Genomic DNA, 27,589 nt, shown 5'->3' with positions numbered 1-27,589 from the left:
ATTGCAGATTGATACTCAACATTCTTTGCTGCATTATGAATGCACCTTCCTTGATCTGAACATATATCATTTGAAAAGCAATTCAAATCTTGTATACACTGTGGCTTAATGATAATGTCATTGGGCTTGTAATCCTGAGGTCCAAGCTAATGGGTTCAAATTCTGCTGTAGCAGCTAGTGAAATTTATAATCAATTAATAAATTGAAATTGAAAGCTCACCTTTGTAATGGCTTGTGAGGAGGTGATGGCCTAGTGGTATTGTCACTGGACTGTGAGCTAGAGACCCAGGTAATGGGGATCTGGTTTCAAATCCCACCATAGCAGACATTGGAATTTGCATACAATAAAAATCTGGAATTTAGAATCTACTGATGACTATGAATCTATTGCTGATTGTCTGAAAAGCCCATCTAATTCGCTAACGTCCTTCAGGGAAGGAAATCTGCCATCCTTTCCTCGTCTGGCCTACACTTGACTCCAGACCTACTGCAATGTGGTTGACTCTTAATTGCATCCCTGGGCAATGAATGCTGGATTGGCTAGTGACATCCTCATCCATGAATTAATAAAACAAAAATGGTGCCAAAAAACGGTCATCAATTGCTGTAAAAGCTCACTTGGTTCTTGAATGTCCTTTATACGGTCTAGCCTATACCTGATTCCATTATGTGTTTGCCTCTCAACTGTCGTCAGAAATGACCTGGCAAGGTAATCAGTTCAATGGTAATTAGGACATAAATTCTGACTTTTCCAGTGATTCCCACAACCCATGAAAGACTAAGCTAAACCTCCTTCTCAGAAATGATGATAGACAGTTGGTCAATGGAAGTGTGTAAAATGGATAGTCTCCAAATTACCAAGAAATGTAGATGTTTTCTTAAATGATTAATGCTCATTTATTTGTTTTTTTGTTTGTGTATTTTTCTGCCTTGCTCTCATATGAATATGTATCCATATTATTGCCTACCAGATGGTCAGATTTGATCCTTCAGATTCAAGAAGGAGAAATAACTTCAGACGGTGCAGAACAGGAGTAAGACATTCGGTCCCTTGAGCCTGATCCAATAAAACCTAGTTGAATAGTGAATCCCTGAATCCATTCCGTCCACCCACCTCAGTTCTGTAACCTTTAATACGCTTAACTAATCCCAGTTTTAGTATTTTCAGAAATAATAATCAGATGTATTTAACAGAGTTGTGTGTGGTAGTGGGTGGGTACTTGAATATCAGCTCGATTGAGATTGAGGAGTAGCTTCCAGATCAGCGGTGTCAGTGCTGAAAAGTAATGAACTAAATTGAGGCGAATACAGATCAACAACAATGCTGTGTGAAGATTAAAATTTTAATTTTCTGGCAGCAGGTATTTCCAAGCCAGGAGCCAGTGCTATTTCCAGTTTCACCTGTGGTTGGAAGAGTGACGTTCGCACTGTCCTGTATCAATAATATACAAAGCCTCCCCCTGCTACACAGGCAAAGATGCCTTGAGGTCATCTTTCTGATGAGACTTAAATTGTTTAACATTTTATTGAAGGCATTTTGTCAGCTGGCTCTTTGCACAAATAAGGAAGTATAACTTGCTCCAAGGACGATAACAAAGTTTTTACTTTAACCTTGCTGGATCAAATCTGAGCGATTCTGGATTGAGTGGAAGATGGGTCCACAATGCAGTTCTACCCTCCTCCTGCATGGTCTCGCCAGTAGCACCCACATTCCATAGCTACTTCCTTTTGTGGATAGTCAGAGGCATTTTCCCAGGGTGGAAAGTTCAACTGCAAAAGGGCACAGATTCAAGGTGAGAGGAGGAAAGTTTAGGGGAGAAATGCAGGGAAAATGTTTTACCCAGAGGGTGGTGGGTGCCTGGGATGACTGCCTGTGGAGATGGTCGAAGCAGGCACATTCGCAACATTTAAAGTATATCTTGATAGACACATGAACAGAAGGCAAACAGAGGAATAGAAACTGCATATGGGCAGTTAGTAGTTGACCTAAATAAAGATTAGAAATCAATGTAGGCTTAGTGAGCCGAAGAGCCCGTTCCTGTGCTGTATTGTATTTTGTGTGTGTGTCTAAATGTCACTACATAGTATGCGTGTATGTGTGCGCTTTGTGAGGTTTTTGTGTCTGCATGTACATGTATAAAAATAAAACTCCTGACTGGGGTCTGAAATACTACTGTCTGTTCTATTTTTAGATTTGCTTTGCTCCTGAGGGAATATTCAGAATGACAGAGACTATGTGATGATCGGGGGGTGGAATAGATACGATGACAATACACAAATACTCAATGTGCGTTTGTTTTTTAAAAAATAAATTGGTTGAGACAACCAACAGGGTTTTATTGTCCGTTTCCAAATATGCTGAAAGAGGAAGAAGGATAAAGAGAGGAAAAGATAGAAAGATGAGAGGAGAGAAAATGAGTGAGTTTCAGAGAGAATGGGAGATGATAGACTGAGAGAGACTGAGGTGACTGGAGAAGGAGCACTGATTAGAAACAGAGAGAGAAGCGAAAATAGTGAGAAAATGAGCCACTGGTTTTTGGTTTTGCATTGAAAAATGATTTAAATTACCATTCAAGATTAACCTATTGCAATACACTCAGAAAACAGCGCGAAAGCAGTTGCTTATCCTCACATAGAAAAGTATATGGATTTTGGAAATGAGATTCTTAAAAATAGCAGACATGCGTGGGCAGGATGCAATCCTGGAGAGAACAGTGATATCTTGGAACTTTGTTTCGTAAAATCAGAATTTGTTTTCATGTAATCACCATAAACCAGTATTCCCATCTAGGAGTTATCTCAAATGTCCATGCTAGCTGCCATTCAATTGTTTCCTTTTTTTTCATTTTCCAGTTTATTTTCAGGATGGAGGTCAGTAGATTTCTGTTGTGTAAGGCTATCATGTAATATGAAGACCAGGCATATAAAGACAGTTGAGGAACACTTGGGTATCATCTAATGAAATGACTTGCTACTCCTGGTCGTTGTTTTGCTTTTATTAATTTTGTCATTTTTGTTCTGTTTTATTTTTCTCTCGTTAAACCTTTCTGCTCACTTGAAACCATCCACTTTGACCATGCTTTTTGTCATTTTCTCCAATTCTCTCAGTGCTGAATGTCTGCTTTCAGCCCTTGTACTTCAAAACAAAGTAATAACATACCCTATGTATCAGTGCAAATGGTTTCTGCTCTGCAAGTGCATCCATCAATTCTAAAAGCAGATAGATGGGGAAATGCAGATGGAAGTGAATGCACAAGTTGATCGGAATTAATTCTCAGCACCACTTGAGATAGTCAGAACAAACTACAGAGAAATGTTTTTTAACACTATGCAGTGGAGATTGAGGACTTGATACACAATGATATTTTTTAAAAAGTGATTAATTAGTTTCTCATTGTCCCTCACTGTAGGGAAATTAATGTCAAGAATAATTTTAAGGTGATACACAACTAGGAGACAGGATCTGTAGGCAGAAGATTTTCAATAAGAAGGCATATTGCAAAGTCAATATGATCCCATTTAAAATGCATATTGTCCCTTTAGATACATTTTAACATTATCTATATAGCAATCCTTGAAGCAGTTTAAGAAGTGAATTGAGGTTTTTGAAGTACAGGATGTGTTTTGCATTTAACTAACAACACCAAAGTAGATCATCTTGTTGATGCTCTTTGTTATTTGTGGTTCCTTGCTTTGCGCAATTTTGTTGCTGCTTCCTGGCATTACAACAGTGACTAAACTTCAAAAGTAATTTGTTGGCTGCAAAGTGCTTTGATACGTTTCTGAAAATAGAAAGGAGTCTCAAACTGGAAGGTGCAAATTTAATATGCTACAAAGGCAGTGGTAGCAAAGATTAAATATGGTACGACAGGTTTATCTAAACAGTTTCCATTAGTAATGGAGACATATGTTTCGGAGGTGGGAACTGTATATGCCCATAAAATCTTAGTGCAGAATAATTCAAGTTGTAAGAAACATTTAACTACCAAAGTTAGAGGCACTAAAATTGTGGTTCACTGATAGCATTCTCACTTCTGGGTTAGAAGTTTGTAGAATGAAGTCCACTCCAGGTCTTGAGTACAACAATGCTTGCGAGTCTGTACTGAGAAAGTAAAGTCACCATAGTCTTACCAGACCACAGGGGTGTTCTGTCATTCGACAGAGACAGCTGTTGTGGTCTCAGTACAGGCCCTTCAGCCCTCAATGTTGCACCGACCTGTGAAACCAATCTGAAGCCCATCTAACCTACACAATTGCATTATCATCCATAAGTTTATCCAATGACCATTTAAATGCCCTTAAAGTTGGCGAGTCTACTACTGTTGCAGGCAGGGCATTCCACACCCTTACTACTCTCTGAGTAAAGAACCTACCTCTGACACCTGTCCTATATCTATCACCCCTCAATTTAAAGCTATGCCCCCTCATGCTAGCCATCCCCATCCGAGGTAAAAGGCTCTCACTGTCCACCCTATCTAATCCTCTGATCATCTTGAATGTCTGTATTAAGTCACCTCTTAACCTTCTTCTCTCTAACGAAAACAGCCTCAAGTCCCTCAGCCTTTCCTCATAAGACCTTCCCTCCACACCAGGCAACATCCTGGTAAATCTCCTCTGCATTCTTTCCAATGCTTCCACATCCTTCCTATAATATGGCGACCAGAACTGTGCACAATACTCCAAGTGCGGCTGCACCAGAGTTTTGTACAGCTGCAACATGACCTCATGGCTCCGAAACTCAAGCCCTCTACCAATAAAACCTAACACATTGTATGCCTTTCTGACAATCCTATCAACCTGGGTGGCAACTTTCAGGGATCTATGCACGTGGATACCAAGATCTCTCTGCTCATCCACACTACCAGGAATCTTACCATTAGCCCAGTACTCTGTATTCCTGTTACTCCTTCCAAAGTGAATCACCTCACACTTTTCCACATTAAACTCCATTTGCCACATCTCAGCCCAGCTCTGCAGCTTATCTATGTCCCTCTGTAACCTGAAACATCCTTACGCAGTATCCACAACTCCATCGACTTTAGTGTCATCTGCAAATTTACTAACCCATCCTTCTATGCCCTCATCCAGGTCATTTATAAAAATGACAAATAGCAGTGGCCCCAAAACAGATCCTTGTGGTACACCACTAGTAACCGAACTCTAGGATGAACATTTCCCAACAACCACCACCCTCTGTCTTCTTACAGCTGGTTAATTTCTGATCCAAACCGCTAACTCACCCTCAATTCCATGCCTCCATATTTTCTGCAATAGCCTACTGTTGGGAACCTTATCAAATGCTTTACTGAAATCCATGTATACCACATCTGCCAACACAGCTGCTAACCAAACTCTTACTTTACACTGTTAATCCATACGTTACGCTATGCCTGTGTCTGCCCTCTCACATGGGTTCAAAATATCCCATTATACTGTTTGAGGAAAAGCAGAGGAGTTATCTCCAATGGTCTGGTCAATATTTGCCCTTCAACTGCATTCACCAAAGTAGATTATCTGATTATTATTGCATTGCTGTTTGTGGGAACTTGCTCTGTGTAAATTAGCCTCTGTATTTTCCATATTTTAAGAATGACTTTACATCAAAAGTAATTAATTGATTGTAAAGCATTTTGGGAAGCCCTGAAGTCATGGGAGGTACTGTATAAAAGCAAGTCTTTCTTTAAATCTTGCAAATAAAGTACTGTCAATGACTGAAATTATAATTAATTCCATGACACAGTGAGACTACTAAATGTTGCTTTCATTAACTGTTGTTTGGCTTTTTGACCTTCAGGATTCAGTATTGATTTTCTTTTCTCCCTAAACCCCTTCTACTCTGCACCTTCCTTCCTTAAACCCTTTTCAAACTGATACCTTCAATCAAATTTTCTTTCGCCTTTGTGTTGACTTAGCATCCTCTCCCTTTCTCCTTTGACAGTGCCTTGAAGTGTTTTTTCTGCAGTAAGGGTGTTTTATAAGTACAAATTTTTGTCACTATTGGAACAACAGCAAAAGTAGTGTTTTAAGAAATTGTTGCTGCTTCAAACTATATTAAACTTTTCTATGGTATATCCATGCTCTTATATCTTTTTGTGTATGATTCTGTTTTTCCATCCTTCCTTTGCTTCTCCCTGCTTATTTTTGATTTGTATCTGACACTATCTCCTTGCTGTTGTCTGTTTCATCCTTTTGTCTTGGTTGGGAATTATACTGTTCTATGGCAGGGAGCAGGCTGCAGACTGCTTTTGGCATTGAAATTGCAGGAGAGCCACATGCGACAGCTGGCTCCATTCCCAATCTCTACTCCCCTCAATACTTGTGTTTCTTACCTTACTACATTTGATACCTTTTGACACTTCACCCTCCCACCACTCAGTCCTCCTCCTGTTGTCCCTTAACTTCCACCACCATCCTATCTCACTCTCTTTGAATGATACGCTTAGTCTGGGCTCCACTCTCAGTCAGTACGAGTGCAAGCTAAAAACAGCAGCTGGCATTGTGGTTGCCTGGTTGTGTTCTGGTTCTGGACCATTTAAGCAGAAACAGGTGGTGGATAGCCATTTCTGACTCATTTAGAGTCTTTCTAGCAACCAGACCTTCAATTACTGCAGTGGCAACTTTGATTTTTCTCCCTGTGTTCTGAAGTGGGAGTTGAATAACAACCTTCTGACTCAGGGTAAGAGTGCTTCCAACTAACAGCAACAATCCCTAAACATCTGACGGTAATAATACATCATTATGTCAAAATGGCATCATCCTCTACAATGGAAATTATCTATACGCTATTAACAGTACGCTACCTTGGCAATATGGTCATCTTTGTAAGAATCAGATGTTTGGTGGAATGATATTTCCACACTAGAAATTGCCAAATAGATATCAAACAAGCAAATAAAATATAAAACCATCTGGAATAATTCTAGAAACTTTATTTTGCCTAACAAGTCCATGAAGTCAATGGTCAGTTAAGGGATATTTTAGCTTTCCTTTCAAATGAAAGTGACCAGTTCAAAATGTCAGCAAGTTGTGGCAGCTTATACATTATAAGACCATAAGACATAGGTGCAGAAATGAGGCCATTTGGCTCATCGAGTCTGCTCCGCCATTCAATCATGGCTGATAAGCTCCTCAACCCCATTCTCCCGCTTTTTCCCTGTAACCCTTGATCCCCTTGAAAATCAAGAACCTATCTATCTCAGTCTTAAATGTGCTAAATGACCTGGCCTTCACAGCCTTCTGTGGCAGTGAATTCCATGGATTCACTACTCTCTGGCTGCAGAAGTTTCTCCTTATCTCCATTCTAAAAGATCTTCCCTTTACTCTAAGGCTGTGCCCTCAGGTCCTAGACTCTCTACTGATGGAAGCATCTTTCCAACATCCACTTTGGCCAGGTCATTCAGAATTCAGTAAGTTTCAATAAGATCCTCCCTCATCCTTCTAAACTCCAATGAGTATAGTCCCAGAGTCCTCAAACGTTCCTTATATGCTAAGCTTTCCATTCCTGGGACCATTCTCATGAACCCCCTCTGAACCCGCTCCAGGGCTAGTACATCCTTCCTGAGATATGGGGCCCAAAACTGCACACAATACTCCAAATGTGACCTGACCAGAGCCTTATAAAGCCTCAGTAGTACATCCCTGCTTTCATATTCAAGCCCTCTCAAAATAAATGCCAACATTTCATTTGCCTTCCTGACTACTGACTCTGATTGCAAGGTTACCCTGAGAGAATCCTGGACTAGAACTCCCAAATCTTCTAGATTTTCTCCCCATTTTGAAAGTAGTCCATGCTTTTATTCTTCTTACCAAAGTGCATGACCTCACACTTTCCGATGTTGTACTCCATCTGCCACTTCTTTGCTCACTCTCTTAACCTGTCCAAGTCCTTCTGCAGCCTCCCCATGTCCACAATACTACCTGTCCCTCCACCTATCTTTGTATTGTCTGCAAACTTAGCCAGAATGATCTCAGTTCCTTCATCTAGATCATTAATGTACAAAGTGAAAAGGTGTGGCCCCAGTACTGACCCTTGCAGAACTCCACTTATCACTGACTCCCATCCTGAGAAAGACCCTTTTGTCCCCACTCTCTGCTTTCTGCCAGACATCCAATCTTCTATCCATGCTAGCACCTTGCATCTAACACCATGGGCCCTTATGTTACTCAGCAGCCTCCTGTGTGGCACCTTGTCAAAGATCTTCTTGAAGTCCACGTAGAAAATATCCATTGGCTATCCCTGGTTTACACTGCCCATTACTTCCGCAAAGAATTCTAGCAGATTTGTCAGGCATGACCTCCCCTTGATGAAACGATGCTGACTTTGCCCTACTTTTTTGTACTTTTGTGTACACTTCCAAATATTCAGAAATCTCATCCTTTACAATGGACTCCAAAATCTTACCCACAACCAAGCTAATCAGCCTGTAAGTTTCCGTCTTTTGTCTTACTCCGTTTTTAAACAGGGCTGTCCCGTTAGTGATTTTCCAGTCCCCGGGACCCTCCTTGACTCTAGCAGTTCTTGAAAGATCATTACTAACGCTTACACTTTCTCTTCAGCTATCTCCTTTAGAACTCTGGGGTGTAGTCCATTTGGTCCAGGTGATTTATCCACCTTCAGGCCAACCAGTTTTCTCAGCACCTTTTCCTTGGTAATGGCCACCATACTCAGCTCTGCCCCCTGAATCTCTTGAATTTTTGGGAGATTACTTGTGTCTTCAGTCGTGAAGACCGACGCAAAATAAGTTTTCATTTCCTCAGCCATTTCCTGGATCCCCACTACTATTTCTCCACCGTCATTTTCCAGTGGCCCAGTATCCACTTCTGCCTGTCTTTTGCCATTTATATAGCTAAAGAAAGTCTTACAGTCTTCATTTATATTACTGGCTAGCTTATCCTCAAATTTAATCTTCTCCCTCTTTTATTTTTGTTGCCCTCTATTGGTCTTTGTAAGCTTCCCAGTCCTCTGGTTTCCCACTGCCCTTCACCACATTATATGCTTTCTCTTTTCCTTTTATGCTACCCTTGGCTTCCTTGGTCAGCCATGGTTACCTCATCTTCCCTGTACCATGCTTCTTTCTCTTCAGGATGAAATTTTGCTGTGTCTCCTGAATTACTCGCAGAAACTCCTGCTATTGCTGTTCCATAGTCTTCCCAGCTAGGCTCCTCTTCCAATCAATTCTGCCCAGCTCCTCCCACATACCTCTGCAGTCACCTTTATTCAGCTGTAATACCGTTACCTCTGATTCTATCTTCTCCCTCTCAAATTGCAGACTAAATTCTATCATCTTATGATTACTGGCTCCGAAGGGTTCCTTTACCTTAAGCTCCCTTATCAGGTCTGCCATTATCCTGTTAATCCTATTATCCTATAAATTACCCTAATAACTGATTGGAACACACAATTCCAGCTAAAACTGTACCTAAGTTCCAGTACCTGCCCTTTTTGATCCCAGTTCCCACCTTCAAATATGTGCATCAAGCACCAAAGATTAAGACAGAAAGGGAAATTAATATATTTTGACAGAACAGCTCATTACAGAATATTAGAAGGTTCAATCAGGAAACACAAGTTTAGACAATAATTATGAGGCATCGGGATTCCAGTAACTGATTTACCCAGTAATTTCTGCAAATGAACTTTTTTGAAAATAGTTTGGAAATTGCACTGTGCAGTAAATACAGGCTAATGTTCAATGCCAGACTTCATGGCTGATGTATATACCCATATCCGTGACAAAACATAAATCATTTGGACATTCCTATTGCTTTTTCCTTTATCATTTGTGAATGATTTGTCAAAGTTTAAAATGCTTTATTATCTTCAACTTCACTCACATAGAATTTGAGTAGCAGTGTTCTAGATTTACAAGGTAAAGTGGCAAGTAAGGCTCTAATGTGGCCAATGGCTGGTAGTACAGCACCTACCTTATTGACACATTGTCCTGCATTAGCATTCTGGATGTGCACCTAAGACCTGTTTGAGAATCCCTTTGCAAAGTTCTGTTAATCTCTGCAGTGAGTTTCTTCATGTGTTTGCTGGGTGCAGTTTGACTGCTGCCTGTTCCCACATTTGATAAATGTGATTACACTTCAAATGTGTTTGATTTGCTATAAAGTGCTTTGAGACATCCTGAGTTAACCTTCAGCCCTCCATAACTGCCGGCTTGCTGTTTCTCATGGGAATGCCACTGTCATTGCCATATGGCTTCAGTTTATTTGAAGAGAGGAGTAGGGAAAAATTTGCCATCATATCATAGTTAGTGAGAGAGGGCGAGATGCTGAAATTCAGAAACCTGAACAGTTATTTTTGCTTAACGATGCCCAAATTGTATGGGATGGACTTCAATCCAGCTGCTGTTGTGCATAACTCACTAATATATCACTACAGAAATAGAGAGCATTGTGAAGGATTACATTCTCAAAAGGCCAAGTGAATTGCTTGTGCAGTGAAGCACGCTAAAACTGATCTGAAATTAATGTCTAATTCAATTATAGTCAAGAGTACTGGTCACATTGAAGCACCTTGGTTTGTCTTTCAAACTAAAGTTCAATTCTAATCATATCAACTGATTTCCACTTCATTTTCAATCTAGTTAGTGCTTATATAGAAGTAGCTGGATGATGGGAACTAAGCGAACAGTGGTTCCTATTAATGAGTCAGCTTCTTGTATTGTCCTGAATGATGAATAACCATCCAGTGACAGTTACATTTATATCAATTCCATGGAAGGGTTATGGGAAAATGGGAAGGACACACAATTAAGAATGTAAGCAGATTAGACAGGCTATATTCTTTCTTGTTGGCTGCACACGTTATTAGAAACTGGCTACACCTCTCAGAATAGTTTTTCAGTGCACCGCTCATTCTGCATCAGTCAGCCTTCCTATGTAAATAAAGACGAACTGTGCCCTTTTGTTTTTTACCCCACTTGGTCGGGCTGTTTGCCAATTGTAAGGCATTGACATTATTTGTTGATCTGAGAGATCAAGTTTGCCTGGCTGTTAGCCAGGAGCACTGTCTGTGTGCATGCTTTGCATTATTTAGTGCAATCAGTGGAGCTGATGTTCAGGTTGCAGTCTGTAGGGAACATGAAATCATTGGCAGTGAACATGACCCTGGCATAACTTCAGTAATCCTCTGTTATACTCCTTTCTGATGTTAATGCCTGACCTCTCAACTTATCCTCATTTATGAACAATTCTCCTTGTTGCATTAGTTAGGTTGCTGCTAAATGTTAGATCAAACTCCATAACCTTGAATAACTTCGGCTGTACCTCATGCTTTCAGTGCTTGATGGGCACCCCATCTTCCATATGAATTATTCATTCCCCCTATACTCTCACATGCACACAGTGTCTGAAATTTTGTACCATCCACAATATGAATTGCAGCAACTCAATAAACCACCAACCACCTAACCCTAATAGGAACCAATGTGACCCTGCAATAGTTAATATTATTGGTTACCAATCTGATCGGAGCTGGGAAGTGGTCAGAATTTTACAGCTGACTGCATAATCCTGCCCAACTGAGCAAAGAGGTAGGGACTCCATGGTAGCAGAAAGACACTTCTTTAAAATAATTGAGGGCAGAGGTCTACCAAGGTCGGGTCTTTAAGTATATTCAAGGATGAGACAAACACATTTCTAATCATTAAGGAACCAAACTTGGGATAAGGCAGGAATTGAGGATTATCAAATCAACCAAGTTCTCATTGAATAGCAGAGCAGATGCAATGGGCCAAATGGCCTATTGCTGATCCTGCCTCTTACGGTCTTAAAGTGATCAATTTGTTAGTTGATTTTTATCCCTTCATCCATCCCCAGCACACTTGTACCACCTCAGAGGCTGAGAACAGCAACAAACTTACAATTCATCCAAATTTTTGATTACAATTGTTTATTGTATTTTTTGCTCCTGTAACTCCTTTGCAATCTTGTACAATCACCATTATTGTGTAGTCACCTTCCTAGTGTTTTCTAGGCCAGGGTCAATCAATGGATATGAACAATTATGTATTGGATAGATATGAAAGTCTTTTCTTCATGAAAGCAAGAAGAAGCAACAGCCATTCTTAGCCACAAGGTATAAACTCATTCATAATGCAGAATAGCTTCCAGACACTTTGGTAGAAGATACTAGTTGATAAAATGTTTTCAAATACTCCTGCTCGTCTCATGTACAGTTTGGAATTTCAGCTCTCCTAAAAATAATAATGAGATGGTACAAGTTGAAGAATGTCACTGATTTAAATTAAATTAAATGTTTAATTTAAAGTTCGCCCCAGAGAGTTTTGGCACTATCTTTTCTCGTTGCTGCTCAGCAGTCAATTCCAAAGGGAAGTTTGAGGCACATGTTCAGGAATAAATCCCAGCTTTCACAATTAAAGAGTCAGAAGCGACTTGCTGGCAGGGAAGTGGATTTCCTACAGTCAACAACCATAAAATATTTTGCACACAAAAACAGTAAGTGCAGAAGTAACTCAGCAGGTCTGCCAACATCTGTGGAAAGGCAACAAGAGTTACCATTTTGAGTCTGGTGACAAGACTCACTTTTGAATTCCAGCCCATTGTGATAAAGGTCATTCACCTTTCAAATTATTAATTGTTACAAAGACTTAAAATAAAAATATGAAAATATTGCCACGGTTTAATCTATTGGATCAAAGAAAGGAGATCCATGTTAATTACACAGATACTGGTTGCATAATTATTCTGTAGGGAATCAATATAAAACACTTGAAACAGTACATTGAAGTCAGGTTATTTTTCTTTGTCATATCTTTGGAAGTGTTATCCAGACTCGACGTGACCTTGATATCTGTTCATGTGCTGAGCCTACATGATTCTGTTAAACTCATCACCACTTTATTAGAATATTTGTCTAAAGTTTGCATTCCCAATTGTGATCCAAAACTCTTGCTGGCAGTACTTATGTTCTAATTCCATGAGTTTGATTGAATGATTTTCGAAAGGTAATTTAATGAATAAGATTGGACTCCATTATGATATGCTGTTCTCCATATCCCCAATATCTCCCGTCAATCCATGCCCCAGGATGAGTGTTTTGTTCACTATTGAGGGTCCTTGTGTAGAATGTGCAATGAATCAATCCCTTAGAAGGGGAGAATTGGCTTTTGCTTTGATAGTTGAAAAGAAGCCCTTGATAGCGATGTTTAAAAAATGTGACGATACAGAAAACCTCCTTATCTCTCTTGCCCAACACAAGCTTCTTGTCTGAGCTTGATGAGTGATTTGAAATGAAATTTTCACATATGTTTCCCCCATCTCTCTAGCAGATGCTCTTCACAGGATGAGGCTTGGAAAATATTGTTGGTGAGGAAAAGCCGTTGATCCAACCGTTGAAATTTTGAAGTGTGCTAATTGCTGTGTGAACAATTTTGGGCTATGATAAGGTTAAGAAGAACAAGGCAGGAAGAATTTTAAAACACTAAAGTTGGGTGAAATAGAGTACAAATCAAATCAAATACAGCAGGTGGAAACTCTTGGAAGTACTCATATTTGGATTAGGATGAAAGAGATGTTGATGCTTTGACATACTGAATATGATTTATAAATACAGTTCAAAATGTTGTCTGAATTATGTAATGCAACAATGTTGAAGCATCACTGAATACTGATTAGAGTGTAATTTTTCCTTTGACTTTTGGACAACTACGTAACCAAGAAGGAATTTTGATGTTAGACAACTAATTAAGATACTTGGCAACCATCTTCTCAAACATTAATGTTAGTCTAGCACATATTTAACTGCCAAAGCATTTTAATTCTTGCAGTGAATTGCTTAAACAGATTAAATATCCCCAGTGTTCTATCCTCCTACGCTTTTAAGTCAGTACATCTTCCCTGTAGTCTCAGGTCCAGAAATAATGCAGTCCTCAAGAGGTGGTCTGAACAAGGCACTATCTAATTGAAATATCAGTTACTCACTTTTGAATTCCAGTCCACTTATGATAAAGATCATTCACCTTTCTCAGTATTAATTGGAACAAAAATATAAAACAAAAATATGAAAATATTGTCATAATCTAATCCATTGGATCATTGAAAGGAGATGCCTGTTAATGATATAAGTGCTGGTTGATTAATTATTCTATAAGTAATAGTGAATCAATGCAACACACTTGGAACAGTACATTAAAGACAGGCTATTTTTCTTTGTCATGTTTCTTCTTTGATTTTGGTTTTGATGTTGATCTACCAATGTTCTACGTATTGATCAATTGGAAAGAATGTCAGAAAATCCTTTGTACAAGCTGATCTCAAGCTTTAAGCACCTTCTAAAACAATACTGCTGATAAAATGCCTGCTTCTATCTTGGTAACCAATAAAATCCATCATGTAAGAGAACTGGGCCTGAATATATGGGTGAAAATCTTAAGGAATTGTTCTTGCTCAATGCATCACTAGCACAAAAGATCAATATAATTTTACTTTGTAGGCAAGAAGTTGTTGTGTAATACTGAAGTCATTTCTTTGTTGACTTGCCTTTTATTCACCTTGTCCCTTCTGGTATTTCCATTTATGGCATATGTAATCCTCACCTTCTGTTTACTGGCTTGTAGATTTAGTGACAACGTACTGACCTCTGTCATTACCTCTTGCAGGATCGGATGTTTTTTGTGATGGAGTATGTAAATGGAGGAGATTTGATGTTCCAAATTCAACAAGTGCGAAAATTCGATGAGGTGCGTGCCCAATTCTATGCTGCAGAAATTACATCAGCCCTGATCTTTCTGCACAACAAGAGAGTTATATACAGGTAAGGATGCAAAAGTATCTTTGTGACCAAACACCATCATTACAAGATGTACAAGATGGCTGAAAGGATCTTATAGTTTCAATGGGGAATCCCATAGAAAAGCAGAAATTTGCAATGGAGAAGGTGAATCAATTTGTGTTAATCCTTTAATAAAACACTTCAAACCTAACATGGTGCTGTCTATTGTGAAGGGGTCTGCTAGGTCTTTATGGCTGGAATAGAGTTGAATAGTTTTGCAAGCTGTAAGCATGATTGGTAGCTCTTACTGCTGGTGTTCAATTTCAGATTCACATCCTGTATTCACCGAACTTTAATGTTAATCTGCAGTGTCTTTCCATGAATCTTACATTGAAAAGGATTTTTAATATTTTACTGCAATTCCACAATGCTCAACAGTTTTTCATTCAGACTCCGGTTTTTTAAAAAGTGCTGGTGAGGTGAATGGAGCAGAATATTTGCTAACTGTAAGCTGAGCTATGACAGGAATCAGTTGATAGTTTCTTTACTGTAAGGCGCTTGAAAGTAAACTCCAATGACAAAAATTGGAGAAGCTGATGGGAGCTTATAGTGGTGGGCTAATATTGTGGGATTTATTCTGACATGTTTGTGCTGTGATAAATCTCTTTCCATGCACGTGATTTATGAAAACAGGAGATTATTTGAGTCAGTTAGAACAAAGACTGATTGATTTAAACGTTACAAATTCCAGTAACTGGCAAATGCAATGCCATCACCTGGTCGCTAGTTTGGCTATGCCACTACAACATGGCAATAACAGTCAATGTGTAAATATTTACGTAAGGATGATAAATATGTTCAATGGATATGTGTAGAGCAGTTGATCAAATTTGAAAAGTGAATATAGTACATTTTCACATTGGGATTTTGCCCAGGGTTGCAAATATTCAATCAAAGCTAAACATTCAATCAAGATTCAGTTCAAGGCTTTCTCAATGAATATGTGACACCAGCTGAAATATTTGTGCACCATGAATCAGCACTTTTGTGAATATAACTTGACAGTCTGAAGGATTTGCCATTATAGAAGTCTGCTGCTTTTATTTAATGTTAGCAATTTGCTCCTTTTCTTCATCTCTTTATAATGGGTTCTCTATATTTCATGTCCAGTGGATTTGTTTATAAGCAAAATGAATACAGGCTGTCCTATTTTTGGCAACAGATTTCTCCAACAAGAAGTGGTTTTTATTGCTACAGACAAAGATGCATTCTGTAAACAGGCTCGTCACAAGGCCACCCAGATACTTCGAGTAACTGTGTCTGTCACAATAGTCCTAGAAACCTCTGGATGTTCACAATGCTACAAGCCATTTGCAATTGGTCTGGCTATTGAACAGATCCTATACACCAGGCTGTCAAAAGCCACGTGTGAATGTGCAACATACAGAGGACATCCATGAGGTGAATATTGAGTCAATAATCCAAAGATTACAAACATTTTGCATTTGAGTTTATGTGAATCATGTGACAGCTTTATCAGCTGAACGCTGCTGTCACTGACCTGACTGCAGCTGTCCAGTGTTATTGGTTCTAAAACACTTGGGTTTTGTTGTTTCTGACCTTTATACTATTTTCCTATATGTTGTATCAAATGCAACCTCTTTTCAAAAAAGCTTTCCTGAAATATGTATGGAAGTGACGATAGTCAATTATTGTATCTTTGGAATTTACTCCATTTGAAAAGATTGATAAATAAACAGACTAGAAACTTCACATTTATATTGCTACCTTAATGATATTAAACTGTGAAATAAAATTAAAAAAAACTGCAGAGGGTGGAAATCTGAAACAAAAACAGAAATTGCTGGAGAAACTCAATAGACCTGGCAGCACCTGTGGAGAGAAAACAGCTGACTTTTTGTGTCCAATGGTTCTTCGTCAGAACTGAGATTAAATTGTGATTAATTTAAGGTAATTCAGGGTGAACAACTTTGACATGAATTGCTCCTCAGTTCTCCTGTACTCGGTCATGATTCTGCCATACAGCTCACATATTCCAACAAGTCTGATTTGACTATTTTACATGTGTAAGCTGACGTGGTAAACGGAGACAGACTATATAAGCATGGGAGGCACTGTGGAAGAGCCTGCTCCTTTCCTCGGCTAACAGTTACACCCATGCACCTCCCAGCCTAGATGTAGAAAAGAGAACACTGACAGGTTATCCCCTGCCATCATCAACGGGATTTGAGGGCAATATTGGTACCTCAAATAGAATGTGACATGGAGTAGGCCACCTCCATCATCACCATAGATTTTACTTAACACAGGAGCAGCAAGAGGAGTTTATCTGTAAGTCTTTGACAATGACCAGATAGTGTAAGGATTTGGAATGTTGTGTTCACTGGTTGTAGTGGTAAATGCTCAGCTTTCTTAAAAAATTCTCAAACTCTATGTTTCAATTTCTCTCCAAGTCTCCGTACTTACTTAAATGACCAGGATATGGCTTGAGGAGTAACTAGTGCCCTCATTCAATTTGTTTTCTTTTACATATGCTGTGTGACTGATCATAAGGGCCATTATGATAGCCAGACGTCTATACTCTCACTAAGGTCTGATGGGCAGCTTTCAGGGAAATTGTGGCGTAGTAGTAATGTCACTGGACTAGTAGTCCAGGCCCAATTATCTGGATGTGGTTTCTCCCTCACCAATAGTCTTTGTTTCAAAGAGATGCTCATGATGTCATCACTATATCGCAGCATGTGATCTGAGGGTATAAAGATTTCATACTCCATCTTACCTTGAATCACCTGAAGCATTGCACTCTACCTGAGGTTTGGTAGGCTGTTGTAACCTAACAGCTTAATATTAGCCCAGAAATGTATGTGTCTGAGGAATGTAGTCTTTGTACGCAATGATTAGTTGTATAAATGTCTGTTGGATTCTTCGCTACAATGTAATCCCCAATCCATTTTTTAGTGTTAAAGGAAATAACATAAACACTGTTACATTGGGAAAAACATTCTGTTGGAGCCAAACCCACAACACTGGGGTTACAGGTTCAAATCTCAGCATGGCAGTTGGTGGAATTTAAACTAAATTAAGAAATCTGGGCCATAAAACTTGTCTCAGTAATGATGGGGACCATGTTAATTATCATTGATTATGATAAAATCCTAATTGATTTATGAATTTTCTTAATCTGTCATCCTTTCTTGGTCTGATCTACATGATACTCATGATCCATAGAAATGTGGTTGAGTCTTAACTCCCCTCTGAGTGACAAAGCTATCAACTAAGTTCAAGTGCAGTTAGGAATGTGCCACAAATGATGGCTACGCCAGTGACATCCACATTAAATGAGTAAAGAATCAAGAACAGAGCCTCCCTGCTGAAACCATGTACATTGAAACCAATTTCCAGCATATTGAGAAAGCCTGAAATGAGAAAAAGCTGGCTTATCCATCACAAGCTATGTCCAAGGTTTGTTTGAAATCTGCCCAACGATTGACTTGATCGATACAAGTTTGCAAGTGTTTAATTCAGATGATAAAAACAGCTCTTGGAAGTGCATTGAAAAAACTCTACACATATCTTCTTGCCATGTCAGTTCCTTGTTCGCAGACTGCTAAAACCTTTTTACACCAATGAAAAACTTAATGAAGGTATGATACTCCAATGAATTCCTACCAGGTTTGTAGGACATTGTGCATATAACACAAAAGGAGGTCATCGTGTTTCAACATTTGATTTTTTAATAAAAACCATCAATATAAACCACTTACCTTTTGAACATCATTATTGATCTTCAATCACCTTCTCAAGTAGTGTATTTCAGCTCATACCAACTTATTGAGTCAATTTTCTTATTTCTCCCTAGCTTTAATGCAAATTATTTTCAATCTGTGTCTCCTGGTTACCCAATCTCCAACTAATGGAATATTTACCGTGTCAAAATCCTCCTGCATTTGCCCATTGAACCAACATCAAGGTCGTCTCCCCTCTCCTTTTGCTTACCCCAAAGCAGATCTCATATGCTTATTAAGATAATGTTTGTAAGTATTAACATGTGTGGTCACAGGACGATCATGCATGTCACATACAGAAATAGCATTACCACTCACTACTTGGTTCCCAACTGGAAGTTGTCTGTCCAGATGATACCAAAATTAGTAGTGTCATAGACAATGAAGAAGTTATTTCAGGATACAACAGGACCTTGATCAGATGGGCCAATGGGCTGAAGAGTGGCAGGTGGACTTTTAATAAATGTGAGGTGTTGCATTTTGGTAAGGGCAGGACTTACAAGGTTGATGGTAAGGCCCTGGGGAGGGTTGCCAAACAAAGGTATTGGTGCACAATTCATTGAAAGTGGAGTCACAAGTAGACAGGGTGATGAAGAAGGTGTTTGGCATGCTTCAATGTTCAGTGTATAGAGTATAGGAGTTGGGACATCATGTTGCGGCTGTGCAGGACATTGGTTAGGCCACTATTGGAATATTGCATTTAAATCTGGTCTCCCTGCTACAGGAAGGAAGTTGTAAACTTGCAAGGGTTCAGAAAACATCTACAAGGATGTGGCCAGGATTGCAAGGTTTAAGCTACAGGGAGAGGCTGAATAGCTGGGGCTTTTTTTCTTGGAGTGTCGGACGCTGAGTGTAACCTTGTAGAGGTTTATGAAATCATGAGGGGCATGGATACAGTGAGTAACCAAGGTCTTTTTCCCAGGGCAGCGGAGTCCATACCTAGAGGGCATAGGTTTGAGGTGAAATGGGCAACATTTAAAAGGGACCTGAGGGGCAGGATTTTCATGCAGAGAGCGATGCGTAAATGGAAATAACTGCCAGAGGAAGTGGTAGAGGCAGGTACCATTACAACATTTAAGAGGCATCTGGATAGGTACATGCATAGGAAGGGTTTAGAGGGATATGGGCCAAATGCTGGCAAATGGGACTAGATTAGTTTAGGATGTCTGCTCGGTGCAGATTAATTGACAGAAGGGGTCTATTTCCATGCTGTGTATCTATAACTCAATTTTGTAATAATTCTTGCTTAGTACAGTATATAACTTCCAGGTTAATATCATTGATCCCAAATGTACAGAATAAACCATCCATTCTACCAAAGCAGTCCTTATACCTGTCCTTGTTATATACACTTGGCCAAGAGCCCAGACACATAAAAGGATTATTTCAGCAGAGAGTTGTATTCTGAAATTTAAAAGAATTGTCGACTTGATTTGATTGATGACCTTAACTGATCAGAATTAGTAGGTTCTTATCCACTCCTTGTGATTTTTTGGCAATATATTGATTTCTGTTTGAACAAGATTTAAACATGTTAAGTGTTTAAAGATCTTGATATGTTACTGCTCCTTCCGGTTGACAGTTTTATAGGGCCAACAGTGATTTTTCACAAGAAGATTTGTGAATGGGTGGGTTTTGTAAATCATATTCGAATGTGCTTTTGTTCTCTATGGCTCATTGGTTCTGAAACAATAGGCATGAAAGAGCCATGACTTGACATGGAGAATATGAGGGTCATGGGGTTCACTGCAGTGGGGGAGGGCAAGGCAAGGGTTGGGTTGAGATGATATGGGACAACAAAGGCCATGGAGGATGATATTGGAGTATATATCGGCACTGAGTTGAAGTGGAGAGGCATGGGTGGGATCTTTTGAAGTTAGGTTTCAAAAGATTAATGAATCAATCCATTGGTTAATAACTCCTCTGGGAGACCATGAACCGTGAGAAATAGAGAAGCTAGTCCATGAAGACTGAAAGTGTTCAGGATGTACCTACTTCCGCAATGGAACAGGTGGGACTGATAATGCTGAATATGGGCTCACTATTCTTTCAATGCAGCAAAATTGGGAACACGAGAAATCAGTGCTGGAATCCTGGATTGGATTCCACCTTCCATTTTAAATGGCATTAGAGTCATTACAATTCTGTGAAAATCCTGGCAAATGGCTTTGATATTCCCAATATTTACTTAAAAGGATTTTCTGCTCATCCAGTAAAGGATGCCTGACAAGCAGGCTCACAATTTAGAAACATATCAGTAGTGGTGCTGGTAAAGAAAGATGTAAAATTCAGTCCTGTTTAAGGTCCTATTCAATGTATGAATGGAATGTAGTTAATACAGTTACATATCCATTAAATGATGTGTTTTGAGCCTTTGTTTACTCGGGTTGGACTTTCTCGACATTCCATTGCTGATTCAAACCAAACAGTGTGTAAGCAAACTGTTTTCCAAACAGCAGCTGATGTCCAATACTTTTAAAAACTGTTGAATTTCTAACACTATGAAAAACTTTGGAGATGTTTTATCTCTTTGTTCAAGAGTTGTCTTTTATAACAGAGGAGAATGCGTCAACTGCTGTGTGTAACGAAATGGCAAACATCCTCTTTTTCAATCAGCATAACCTGTTCAGACACAAAGCAACTGGAGCAATTGCCTCTCAAATGAGTGACAAGAACAAATACCAAGCCTTGTTACTGCTTTCATTTGAATAACAGAAAGCATGAGAAATCTATACTATGAGGCTTTAATTGGGGACTTTCCTATGATCCTGTGAATCTGAATCTGAACTCTAAGTTTATCCTTGTGAAATTACCTAGCTATTTGTAACATTAATCTTATTTTCAACATGAAGGTTAACATTACAAGGGTGTAAGTCACAATGTACAGTTAAGCCTGTTTGATCCAAGCTTGATCAGATCAGAACACCAGAAGCAGCTCAGAGAACCTGCAAGGTGAACTGGAATGTGAATTAGGTCACTCCTTGATTTGTCAGATCTATCAGCTGCTGTCTAAAAAAAAACTGCAGAAATATGATACTGGCAGAAAGATTATTAAACCACCAGAATAGAACAGTTAATGGATTTAATGAATAAAGCAGTGCAAATCAGACTCAATTGAAAGCTTGATTGGAATGAGTTAAATGACATGCTCCCTTTAAATCCAAAGATAGGGCACATTATTAGGCATCGTTGATTTAAATGAACTATGAGACCAACTGATAGCCCTCTACAGAAACAAATTAAATTAAAGAAACGTGAACTGATAAAACATTGAAGCACCCTTGAATAGGACTTAGGTACTAAATGAATGCAAGTTCTTTTCTCCCTATACATTTACAGCATCTTTCTCTAACATTTCCAATGTTACTTCAACTTCCTTACATCACAAAGCTAAGTATTTCAGAATACTTCTTGTTCAGGTCAGAAGAAAATGTTGTCTAATAATAAACACCAGAAATGTAGGAAAACCCACAAGGTTAAGGAAAACACTGTTTTTGCCCTATTTGTTTTGCTTTCTGAGAAAAGGTTCAACAAAATGTTTCTCTGTGCAACACCAAGCATTCTGTTATCTCCCCACCAAAGTGAATAGACTAATACTGCACAGTATAGGTAGTCTAACTATGCTCTCTATTCTTCCCATACTAGTCACCTCTTTATTTACACATTTTGAATTTGGTACAATGTATAGAAAGTGCCCCTTCAAACATGGCAGTTTCTGAAGTGAATATTTTAAACTGGGGTAAAGGTCAGAGACTGAGCTACGAGGCCAATTATTTTGAAAGCACATTGAGATAATGCCTATTCAGGGACACTTTGAACAATTCACAAAGACAGCATCTCAGTTTAATAAAGCCATAGAGTGATACAGCATAAAAACAGACCTTTTGGGCCCACCTTGTCTGTGCCAACAACAAGCACCAAACTACACAATCCCATTTGCTGGCACTTGATCCATGGCCTACTGTGTGCTGGCATTTTAAGTGCTTATCCAGAAACTACTTAAATGTTGCAAGAGTGCCTGCCCCTACCACCCTCTCAAGCAGCACATTGCATTTATCTGTCACCCTCCGCGTGATTTTCTTTTCTCCTCTAAATCACTTGCTCCTCGTCCTAAACTTATACCCTCTAGTCGAGACACAAGTGCCATGGAGAAGAGATTCTCATGATCTATTGTCTATGCCTCTCATAATTTTGTGTAATTCAATCAGATCCCCGCTCAGCCTCCCCTGCTCCAAGAAGAACAAACCCAGCCTATCCAGTCTCACCTCCTAACTGAGACTTTTCTTCCCAGGTAATATCCTGGTGAACGTCCTGTGCTCCCGCTACAGTGCAATCACGTCCTTCCCATAGTGCGGTGACCGGAACTGCACATTGTGTTCCATCTGTGGCCTAAGCAATGTTTTATAAAGTTGTAACAAGACTTCCTAAATCCTAATGAAGGCAAGCATCCCATATGCCTTCTTCACCACCCTGTCAACCTGTGCTGACACATTCAGGATATGTGGACTTGCTTACCAAGGCCCCTTTGTCCTTCAGTACTCCTTAGGGACCTACAATTCATCGTGTACAAGCTTCCCTTATTAGATGTCCCGAAATGCATCACCTCAGACTTTTCAAGATTAAATTCTATGTGCCATTTGTCTGCCTAATTTACCAGCTAACTGAAATTAGACTGTAGCCTGACACTATGTTCCTCACTATCTACAAACCCCTAATTTTGGTATAACTGCAAAGTTACCAATTAATGTTTGTGCATTCACATCCAAGTAATTAATGTATATAACAAACAGTTCCAAACTCTGTGGTACCTTGCTGGTCACAGGCTTCCAACTACAAAATAACAACCCTTCACCATCACCATTTGCCTCCCATTTGTAAGCCAATTTTGCATCCAGTTTGCAAACTTGCCTTGGATCCTTGGGGCTCTTACCATTTAGATCAGCCTTCCATGCGAGACCTTGTCAAAGGCCTTACTAAAGTCCAAGTCAGCCTCATTAACTGCCCTACCAACATCAATATATTTAGTTAACTTTTCAAAAAACTCAAATGAATTAGATAAGATTTCCCTCTAACAGACCTGTGCTGACTATTCTTGATCAATCCCTGCCTTTCCAAGTATTGATTAATCCTGTCCTTTCGAATTTCTTTCCAATAATTTCTCTATCACTGACGTCACACTAACTGGTCTGTAATTAACTGGCCTATCTCAGCTGATCTTCTTGAATAAAGGAACCACATTAGCTATTCTGCTGTCATCTGGCACTTCATATATGGCTAGTGAAACATCAAATATATCCGCATCAGCACCAGCAATGCCCCCCTACCACTCCCGCATTAGCTCCTATAGCAGCCTGGGATACACCTTCTCAGGCCCTGGGATTTCTGAACCTGTGGCGTGGTGTTTCTAAGTAATTCAATGTATCAGCTTCAAATCCTGCCTTAGGATTTTGTCGTAGTTTCTTGACTGACGAGGGATTGAAAAGATTTAGTGAGCAGACAGGAAAGTAGAATTGAAGGCACAATCAGGCCACAATCTTATCAAATGGCAGAGGAAGCTCAATGGCTTAAAAAACCTAAACCCACACCTAACTAATGCATTCCTCTGTCCCACTGGTACTCAGTAAACAGGCTCAATTGGAGGGTGCTTTCATTTGTGTTCATTTTTGTGTTTTCCTTCAAAGGTAGGCCCATTTATTTTGTAGGTAAAGAGACTATTCACTACATCAGTTACTGAAATACTACTTCAAAAACAGAAAGCAAAGGGGATCATTCTGCCTCTGAATACACATCCAAGACATAAGTTTGATTGTCTTTTCCTGCTATGAATTGGTTCGTTTGAAAACTTGCCTAACTAAATAAGGGCCTAGGCCCAAAATGTCAGCTTTCCTGCTCCTCTGATGCTGCTTGGCCCTCTGTGTTCATCCAGCTCTACACCTTGTTGACTAAACAACCAAATTGGTTTATTGTTTGTCTACTTACCTGCAGAACACGGGTAAAATGAGCTCCATTTCAGCATTCTACTGGGCTAGAAGAGAATTAGCCGACACCTAGGCTGTAGAATTCCTCAGAGAAAGTAATATTGCCCGTACATTAGCTGAAGTTTTCCTCCGCCAAAAGTTCTTTTAAGACAAGCCCACTTGTTTAAGCCTAAGCGAAATGTATAGCATTTTAGAATTCTGTTGACACTGGGAGTCCTGCCAGGAATCACAAAACCCGCAACCACTTGATCTAAGCCACTCCTGTAACATTAAATTTGGAAATTTTGCACTTTAGATTGGCAGTTTGCTACACTCTGACAGAAGTGGCGTGATTCCGTCTCCCAGTCATATCCTTCCTGTCCCCTAACCCTCCATGATAGTCTGTTACATCAAAGCCTTATATTGAGACTAGCCTGCTGTTTTTAATTTAGAGCTTCATGATTTATTCCACAAGTATTAAACTTGTATTTTAAAACTTCTTGAAGACAGCATTACATTTCTAAACATCCATCGTGGAACAGGTTTTTATGTAAAATGGTGACTGCTCACATGTTTGTTGAAGGAATGCTGTGATAGTCAAATGAACATCAATAGAATTTCGATATGTTCGAACCATATCAACAGCAAAGATTTCTTCCAGTAGATATCCCTCTCTGGAATTGTTTATCATTTTAATTCCGTTTCTACATTCTTATTTCTTTATTGGTAATGAATGTCACTGTGTAGGTTACCTGACCCAAACCTAATTACCCTTGAGAAAATGGTTCTGAGTTGTTGTTTGGAACTGCTACAGTTCCGATAGTATAAAGTATACCTACAATGCTGTTGTGAGGGTGATCCAGGTTTTGGACCCAGTGACAGTGAAAGAATGGAGATATAGTTCCAAGGAGGGATGGTGTGAGACTTGAAGGAGCACTTGTAAAAGGTGGTGACGCCAGTGGCCTGCTGTCCTTGCAAGTGTGGATTTGGAAGGTACTGCTTAAGGAAGCTTGGTGCATTACTGCAGTACAACCTGTGGATACTGTACAAGGCTGACATTGTGCACCAGTGGTTAAGGGAGTGAATGTTTAAACTAGAAGATGGAATGTTCATTAAGTGAGCTGCTTTGCCTAATTATGCTAAGCCTGATTATGTTGAGTGTTATTGGAGCTGCACTAATTTAGGCCAGTGGGGAGTATTGCATTATACTCCCGATTTGTGCCTTATAAAACCATAGGATTTAAGACCATAAGACATAGGAGTGGAAGTAAGGCCATTCGGCCCATCAAGTCCACTCCGCCATTTAAATCATGGCTGATGGGCATTTCAACTCCACTTCCCTGCACTCTCCCCGTAGCTCTTGATTCCTTTTGAGATCAAGAATTTGTCGATCTCTGCCTTGAAGGCATCCAACGTCCCGGCCTCCTCTGCACTCTGCGGCAATGAGTTCCACAAGCCCACCACTCTCTGGCTGAAGAAATGTCATCTCATTTCCGTTGTAAATTTGCCCCCTCTAATTCTAAGGCTGTGCCCTCGGGTCCTAGTCTCCCTGCCTAACGGAAACAACTTCCCAACGTCCACCCCTTCTAAACCATACATTTTATCTTGTAAGTTTCTATTAGATCTCCCCTCAACCTTCTAAACTCTAATGAGTACAATCCCAGGATCCTTAGCCATTCATCATATGTTAAACCTACCATTCCAGGGATCATCCGTGTGAATCTCCGCTATGTCCTTCCTGAGGTGTGGGGCCCAAAATTGGACACAGTATTCTAAATGGGGCCTAAGTATAGCTTTATAAAGCCTCAGAAGCACATTGCTGCTTTTATATTCCAACCCTCTTGAGATAAATGACAACATTACATTTGCTTTCTTAATTACGGACTCTACCTGCAAGTTAACCTTTAGAGAATCCTGGACCAACACTTCCAGATCCCTTTGCACTTCTGATTTGCGAATTTTCTCACCGTTTAGAAAATAGTCCATGCCTGTATTCTTTTTTCCAAAGTGCAAAACCTCACATTTACTCACATTGAATTTCATCAGCTATTTCCTGGACCACTCTCCTAAACTGTCTAAATCTTTCTGCAGCTTCCCCACCTCCTCAGTACTACCTGCGAGTCCACCTATCTTCGTATCATCGGCAAACTTCACCAGAATGCCCCCAGTCCCTTCATCCAGATCATTAATATATAAGGTGAACAGCTGTGGCCCCAACACTGAACCCTGTGGGACACCACTCGTCACCGGTTGCCATTCCGAAAAAGAGCCTTTTATCCCAACTGTCTGCCTTCTGTCAGACAGCCAATCCTCAATCCAAGCCAATAGCTCACCTCGAACACCATGGGCCCTCACCTTGCTCTGCAGCCTCCCGTGAGGCACTATATCAAAGGCCCTTTGGAAGTCTAGATAGGTAACATCTACTGGCTTTCCCTGATGTAACATACTTGTTACCTCTTCAAAGAATCCTAACAAGTTTTTCAGGCATGACCTCCCCTTACTAAAACCATGCTAACTTGTTTTAATTTGACCCTGCACTTCCAGGAATTTAGAATCAGGCCATTCGACCCCGAGAACATCCTCCACCATATTATAGGATCTGACATTCCTCATGTTCACTTCCCCGCCTTTTCCCCAAAACCCTTGAAAGCCCGACTGATCAAGAATCTATCTATCTTTCTATCTCAGATGTAGATGATAGACAAATTTGGGGAGTCAGGAGCCAAGCCTTGTAGCCACAGTATTTAAATGGCTGACCCTGCTCCATTCTGGTCAGTTGTAACCTTATTGATAATGTGAAATTCAGTAATGGTAAATTTGTCCAGTGTCGAAGGGGAATAGAGCAGGGTCAGAGACACATCTGCCACGGGGAAGAGATTCTCCCAATCCACTCTGTCGATGCCTGTCATAATTTTATGTACCTCAATTAGGTCGCCCCTCAGTCTCCTCTGCTCCAAAAAAAACAAACCCAGCCTATCCAGTCTCTCTTCATAACTAAGACTTTTCAATCCAGGCCAACATCCTGGTGAATTTCCTCTGCACCCTCTCCACGTCCTTCCAATAGTGCGGTGACCAGAACTGCACAG

The 27,589-nt window shown here is 39.8% G+C and overlaps 1 protein-coding gene across 2 annotated transcripts in view; it reads left to right on the top strand.

The window, feature by feature from the left end:
* The window catches only part of prkcha (protein kinase C, eta, a), a 239,013-nt gene that overhangs the window by 152,962 nt on the left and 58,462 nt on the right, over positions 1–27,589 (top strand). For both annotated transcript variants that reach the window (XR_007248298.2, XM_048538173.2), the window contains exon 10: positions 14,628–14,782. Coding sequence is in view for 1 of the 2 variants with exons in the window: in XM_048538173.2 (XP_048394130.2) it covers positions 14,628–14,782 (155 nt within the window). In the remaining variant the exon portion in view is untranslated. The remainder of the gene's footprint in view (positions 1–14,627; positions 14,783–27,589) is intronic.

The sequence above is a fragment of the Stegostoma tigrinum genome, chromosome 10 (assembly GCF_030684315.1).
Source record: "Stegostoma tigrinum isolate sSteTig4 chromosome 10, sSteTig4.hap1, whole genome shotgun sequence".
NCBI classification, from domain to species: domain Eukaryota; kingdom Metazoa; phylum Chordata; class Chondrichthyes; order Orectolobiformes; family Stegostomatidae; genus Stegostoma; species Stegostoma tigrinum.
Note: the sequence above shows the minus strand (reverse complement) of the source record. Positions and strands in the feature narration are given on the sequence as shown.